This window comes from Rhinopithecus bieti, unplaced genomic scaffold, assembly GCF_001698545.2.
Source record: "Rhinopithecus bieti isolate Rb0 unplaced genomic scaffold, ASM169854v2 scaffold_32059, whole genome shotgun sequence".
In the NCBI taxonomy this organism is placed as follows: Eukaryota; Metazoa; Chordata; class Mammalia; order Primates; family Cercopithecidae; genus Rhinopithecus; species Rhinopithecus bieti.
In genome coordinates this window covers 354,932-361,657 of record NW_016813587.1, presented here as the reverse complement: position 1 = coordinate 361,657, position 6,726 = coordinate 354,932, and the positions used below count along the sequence as shown (strand labels likewise).

Sequence of the window (6,726 nt, the reverse complement as noted above, 5' to 3'; positions counted from 1 at the left end):
AAAAAAAAAAAAAAAAAAAAAAAAAAAGACAGTCCTTCTAAACTGTAATATATCCAGCAAAATCAAGAAATGAAAATTGGTATATCACTCCCATTCACTCCCCAGAGGGCTCCATTCAGGAGTCAGCCTTTGTCCCATGAATGTCCTTTATGGCCAAAGGGTTCTGTCTAGAATCACACTTTGCATTGAGTTGTCCCCTCAGTCTCCTTCAGGCTGACGTGGCTCTTCTGTCTTTTCTTGACTTTCAGAATCTTGACACTTTTTTTTTTCTGAGACGAAGTCTCACACTGTCACCCGCCTGGAGTGCAATGGAGTGATCTCAGCTCGCTGCATCCTCCACCTCCTGGGTTCAAGCGATTCTCTTGCCTCAGCCTCCCGAGTAGCTGGGACTACAGGTGCGCGCCACCACTCTTGGCTAATTTTTGTTTTTTGTTTTTTGTTTTTTTTAAGTAGAGATGGGATTTCACTATGTTGGCCAGGCTGGTCTTGAACTTGTGATCTGCCCGCCTCAGCCTCCCAAAGTGCTGAGATTACAGGCATGAGCCACTGTGCCTGGCCGATCTTGACACTTTTGAGGATTGTAGATGAGGTATCTTGGGTTTATTCTATGCTTCCTCAAGGGCAGACTCAGGTTCTGCATCTTTGACAGGAACAGACCAGAAGGGGTGCTGTGTTCTTCTCAGTGCCTCCTCTCAGGAGGTCTGCCATGACTGGTGGTGTTCACTGGGAGCATTTGGCCAAGGTGTTGCCTTCCAGATTCCTCCACTTCAAAGCCTCTCTTTTCACCTTTGTGATTAGCAAGTATCCTGGGGAAATCTTTTCTGAGACTGTGCAAATATTATCCTGTTCCTCACCAAACTTTCACTCAACTAATCTTAGACTTTGACACTTTTCAGATGCTCCCCAGGGAATTATAATGTACAGCCAAGACTGAGAACTACTGGCTTAGAGGTCAGGGCTCTGTCCTGTCTGGTTAGTTAACCGTAGCAGGGGACTTCCCTGTGTTGCAGTCACCTCATCTGCAAAGTTGGTTCATGAGAGCCCTGACTCCATGAAGCATGCGTGAAGAATCAGTGCAGTGATGGCCACGCAGCATTTGCTAGAGGGCCAGGCACAAGGTCGGGGCATGCGACAGGTTAGAGGTGGCTACAGACAACAGAAACCCCTCCACAGCGTAGCTTAAAACCCAGGAGCATGCTCTTCCTGCGCATCGTAAGTCCGGAGGTGGGCAGCCCAGGGGCTGTGTCTCTGAACACCAGGGACCCCACTTTTTTTTTTTTCTCTGTTTTTGAGATGGAGTCTCGTTCTGTCACCCAGGCTGGAGTGCAGTGGTGCCATCTCAGCTCACTGCAAGCTCCGCCTCCCGGGTTCACGCCATTCTCCCGCCTCAGCCTCCCGAGTAGCTGGGACTACAGGTGCCTGCTACCACTCCCGGTTAATTTTGTTTTTGTATTTTTAGTAGAGACAGGGTTTCACCATGTTAGCCAGGGTGGTCTTAATCTCCTGACCTCGTCATCTACCCGCCTCGGCCTCCCAAGGTGTTGGGATTACAGGCATGAGCCACCATGCCCTGCCCCACTTCTTTCTTTTTTTCCAAGACGGAGTCTTGCTCTGTTGCCCAGACTGGAGTGCAGTGGTGCAATCTTGGCTTACTGCAACCTCCGCCTCCCGGGTTCAAGTGATTCTTCTGCCTCAGCCTCCCGAATGGCTGGGATTACAGGCTCCCACAACCACACCTGGCTATTTTTTGTTTGTTTGTTTATTTTTTGAGATGGAGTCTCTCTGTCTCTCCCAGTGTGGAGTGCAGTGGCGTGATCTCGGCTCACTGCAAGCTCCACCTCCAGGGTTCAGCCATTCTCCTTCCTCAGCCTCCCGAGTAGCTGAGACTATAGGCACCCACCACCACGCCCAGCTAATTTTTTTGTATTTTTTAGTAGAGACAGGGTTTCACCGTGTTAGCCAGGATGGTCTCGATCTCCTGAACTTGTGATCTGCCTGCCTTGGCCTCCCAAAGTGCTGGGATTACAGGCCTGAGCCACCGTGCCCGGCCTATTTTTTTGTATTTTTAGTAGAGATGGGGTTTCATCATGTTGGCCAGGCTGATCGTGAACCCCTGACCTCAAATGAACCGCCCACCTCTGCCTCCCAAAGTGCTGGGATTACAGGGGTGAGGCACCGCACCTGGCCTCCATTCCTCTCTCCTTCTGTTCCACCCCATTTATTGTGAGGCTTCTGGTCTTGAAGTCACTTCATGGCCCAAGATGGAGTTCTGGCTGTTCTGTGCTTATTTCAGGAGGGGAACTGGTGGGAAGTGGGGCATGCAGCATGTCAGTTTACTTCTCCTTGGCCAGACTGAGTCACGTAGCTGTACCTGCATAGCTGCAAGCATGAAACTGGGATTATGTCAGTGAGGAAAGAGAGACAAGTGGATATCCAGGAGGCAGCTTGCCCTGTTTGCTGCTGTAAGGAACCACAGGAAGCCTGGGAAGCAGGTTGACTTGATGAATATTCCATGAAGTTGCCAAAGTCTCACTTAGTGACATTTACTTAGTTATCTGCACGCCAATTTACCATCTCATGTAGGGAGACGATTATTGTTAAGGAACAAAGGTAAAAACAAGATTAAAAGAGAGAGGGGAGAAGAAGGAAACCATACAATCTCAGAATGGTGAATCTTGCTGCCAGAAACCTGCCAGCTAGCCTGTTCATTCAAGTCCTTGTGCGGGCTAGCTAGGAGTATCAGAAACATTTTGGCTGTTTATGGATTTTCCAGAATACCTTGAGTATTTATCAGTGGAGCACACGCTGCAGGCTACCTTGATGTCATGTCTGCCAGGATCCTCCCATCAGCACCACCCCTTTAGGCCAGGCCTGTACCATTTCCTGCATCTCTATTTCTCAGTGTTATAGGGTGGGTGGGGTCTTAGGGTACCCACTGCGGCAGAGAGAGAAGAAAGCAGGGTCCTCATACAATGTCTACCCCATTTGAGTTTGGTGTCTCAGGGTGGAAGGGGCCTTTGCATTTACCCCCATTTCTCTGTGTGCTGTGCTGGGCACGCCAGCAGTACTGGCTCTGTGGGAGCTGCTTGAGCTCACCTCCCCTGGCCTCTTCCGAGGCTTGGGAGGCAGGAGAGGGCAGAGTCCTATCAGAGCTGCCAGGATGGGGTCTGACTGGGCACCCTTAGCGGAACCAGTGATCAGCTCTTTTCTTTATCCCCAGGAAGTCTCTGAGTGCTCTGGCCTTCTCCCCTGATGGGAAGTACATAGTGACAGGGGAGGTGAGTCATGATCGTGATTGAGTGGGAGTGGGGGTTGGGGGGTCTCGGGAGCCATTCCTTCTGCTCCCAGCAGGCCTGGGAGTCCCTGGAATAGCTCCTTCCTGGGCCAGAACAGCCCCGTAGCAGATGGGGGAAATGGCTTTTGGGCACACCCTATGGCAATACAATCTTCGGCCTTGACAACCCCTCTAGCCCTGCCTGGTACAGAGCCCAGCAGCAGTAATGACCCCACCTTCCCTAGAATGGGCATAGGCCTGCTGTGCGCATCTGGGATGTGGAGGAGAAGAATCAGGTGGCGGAGATGCTAGGCCACAAGTATGGTGTGGCCTGTGTGGCCTTCTCACCCAATATGAAGCACATCGTGTCCATGGGCTACCAACATGACATGGTGCTCAACGTCTGGGACTGGAAGGTAAGACCAGCAGGCCTGTGGCAGGCAGCCAGCTGCCAGAGCATCCTGTGTCTTGGGCACTGGGAGAGCTACATGAGAGGACGCAGTAAAGTGCTGACTCACCCAACACATGACAGCTATTGAGCACCTGCGACATGCTGATCCCTTATTGTAAGGCACAAGACAGGCACCCAGCTAGAAGAATTATAAATATTTTTATATTGACCAGCTGTGACCTTAGCCAAGTGACTTAACATCTCTGTGAGTCTGTTACCTCCTCTGTTAGATGGATATAGTACTACTTATCTTGTTGAGTTGTAATACTTTAATGAGTTGATAAGCACTGGAAGGCTGGGCTTTGGAACAGCTGTGGAGCTGGCAGAAGTGGGTACCAAGTCCTGGCTCTGCCCATAACCCACTATGTGACCTTGAGCACATGACATCTTCTCCTCTGAGCCTGGTAGGGTTGGGGAGAGGCGCCTCCCTCATGGGGCTATTGAGGGAATTTCATGGGTTATCCTGTGAAGGGCTCAGGGCAGGGCCCAGAGCAGGAGCCCCATCCGTGACAGCCATAGGTTGTGTTGTCCTTACATCCCAGCCATGACTGTCCCCAATACCACGTGTGGGCTGCAGAGCTTAGACCCTTGGGAGAGCTCTGGAACATACTCTCCTGGGGGGACCGTTCCAAGCCTCTGTCCCCTCCTCTGTGGTGAGGAATGAGCAGGTTGCCCCACATAGGTTTCCCCATACAGCAGCTCCCTGGAGGGTCCCAGGAAGACAGACGTGGAGTGGGGACGAGCAAGGAGGCCCAGGCAGTCCCGTGGAATGAGTGCTGGCATGAGCTTTGCACTTATTCTTCCAGAAAGACATCGTAGTGGCCTCCAACAAGGTATCTTGTAGAGTCATCGCCCTTTCCTTCTCAGAGGACAGCAGCTATTTTGTCACTGTTGGGAACCGACATGTGAGGTTTTGGTTCTTGGAAGTCTCCACTGAGACAAAGGTGAGTTTCTGTCCCTGCTCCTTTAACCAGGCTCTGAGGGAGTCACCATCTGTGGCAGCACGGCCTGTTTCTCCCTGGGATTTGAGGGCAGCGGTCTTGGGCCATTTGACCTCTCAGGGGCCCAGCTGCTGCTTCTGGGCCTACTCTCAGGGGCTGATGCACAGGCCCTGCCAGGAACCCCCTGACCCTGGGACCAGCTCTCATTCTTGGACTGCTGCTTCCAGCCCCCCTGTCCAGAGTGGCAGGGTTCTAGTATTTTCTTTCCTTCTCCTCCATCTGGAAAAGCTTCTTAGAGTTCTCCTGTTTCGTTGTGTCCTATCATCTGGTCATGCAGGACCCATCGTGGCCCTGTTGGGGGCTCAGCTGTGTGGACAGTATCTCCCTATGCCCTCTGTGTCTCCAGGTGACGAGCACAGTGCCCCTTGTAGGGCGCTCAGGCATCTTGGGCGAGTTGCACAACAATATCTTCTGTGGTGTGGCCTGCGGTCGGGGCCGGATGGCAGGCAGTACCTTCTGTGTGTCCTACTCGGGCCTCCTCTGCCAGTTCAATGAGAAGAGGGTGCTGGAGAAGTGGATCAACCTGAAGGTACCATCTCCCTCTCTGCCATCAGTTGGACAGGCTCTTTCTCATGATATGTGTCTGCAGGGGTGTTCATCAGCATTGACCACACACGTTCTGCTTATGTGACTAATGGTGAATGACACCCCCTCTCTGAGCTTCAGGTTCCACATCTGTAAAATGGGAGTACTGCTGCCCTCCCCACAGAGCTGATAAAGAAGTCACGTGAGATAATATAGGCAGTGAGCACAGTGCTTGGTAACCTGAAATGGGCTCAAGGTGACAGTTGTTTTCCCATTACTATTTGATCTACTTCACATTTCTCTTCTCCTTTGAGCGCTCTGGCTGGTAGAGGATTGTATTTTTAAAAACTCAGGGGTACCATTGATTTAATAACTTTTCAGTCAAAAAAGACTACACAAAATACATGAACTTTTATTTATTTTTAATTTTTTTTTTGAGATGAAGTCTTACTCTATTGCCCAGGCTGGAGTACAGTGGCGCAATCTCGGCTTACTGCAAGTTCCGCCTCCCAGGTTCAAGCGATTCTCCTGCCTCAGCCTCCCAAGTAGCTGGGATTACAGGCGCCTGCCACAACGCACAGCTAATTTTTGTATTTTTAGTAGAGACAGGGTTTTACCATGTTGACCAGGCTGGTCTCGAACTCCTGACCTTTAGTGATCCACCTATATTGGCCTCCCACTGTGCCTGGCCATAAACTTTTAAACTAAAGCATGGTCTATCGATACATTGCAGAGCTTCTTTCCTTTAGTATCTGAAAGTTTGTGTCCAAGCTATTTTCCCATCTGGAATCAGTTGCCCATTTGGCTATCAGCCAGAGCGTTGTGGTTTTCTCTCCTGTTCCTTGCTTGCCTTTGTAACTCACTCCAGAGATCACCTTTGAGGTTAATGGCATGTGGAAGAGTTCCAAGTTTTATATTTGTCCTAGTTGGTTAAACATCATTTTCTCTTTTCAAGCAAGTGAAAAGCTTTCAGTAGATAGATGTTTAGTTCTTAAGCACTAAATGACTCATAAATTAAGTCCCTCTAGATTTGGAAACACTCTTTAAACTGTGTCTAGAGGTCTAGCACTTCCTAGTAGGATAGACAGTCCTTTCTAGATACTATAACTTTTTTCTGTACTGCTTTGGAGTATAGTCGTTATGAAGTTGTTTGTAAGCAAAAGGGAATAAAATTTAAGCCTAAAGTCCAGACGCAGTGGCTCACGTCTATAATCCCAACACTTTGGGAGACCGAGGTGGATGGATCACCTGAGGTCAGGAGTTCAAGACCAGCCTGACCAACATGGTGAAATCCCATCTCAAAATACAAAAAATTAGCTGGGTGTGGTGGCAGGCGCCTGTAATCCCAGCTACTCTGGAGGCTGAGGCAAGAGAATCGCTTGAACCCGGGAGGTGGAAGTTGCAGTGAGCCAAGATCGCACCATTGTATTCCAGCCTGGGCAACGACGGAAAAAAAAAAACTCCCGTCTCAAAAA

At 50.1% G+C, this 6,726-nt stretch overlaps 1 protein-coding gene across 4 annotated transcripts in view; it reads left to right on the top strand.

Annotated features, from left to right (window-relative positions):
* WDR62 (WD repeat domain 62) overlaps positions 1-6,726 on the top strand; it is a 59,501-nt gene that overhangs the window by 10,285 nt on the left and 42,490 nt on the right. For all 4 annotated transcript variants that reach the window (XR_001880773.1, XM_017848666.1, XM_017848667.1 and 1 more), the window contains exons 4-7: positions 3,221-3,278; positions 3,520-3,690; positions 4,532-4,669; positions 5,073-5,255. Coding sequence is in view for 3 of the 4 variants with exons in the window: in XM_017848666.1 (XP_017704155.1) it covers positions 3,221-3,278; positions 3,520-3,690; positions 4,532-4,669; positions 5,073-5,255 (550 nt within the window). In the remaining variant the exon portion in view is untranslated. The remainder of the gene's footprint in view (positions 1-3,220; positions 3,279-3,519; positions 3,691-4,531; positions 4,670-5,072; positions 5,256-6,726) is intronic.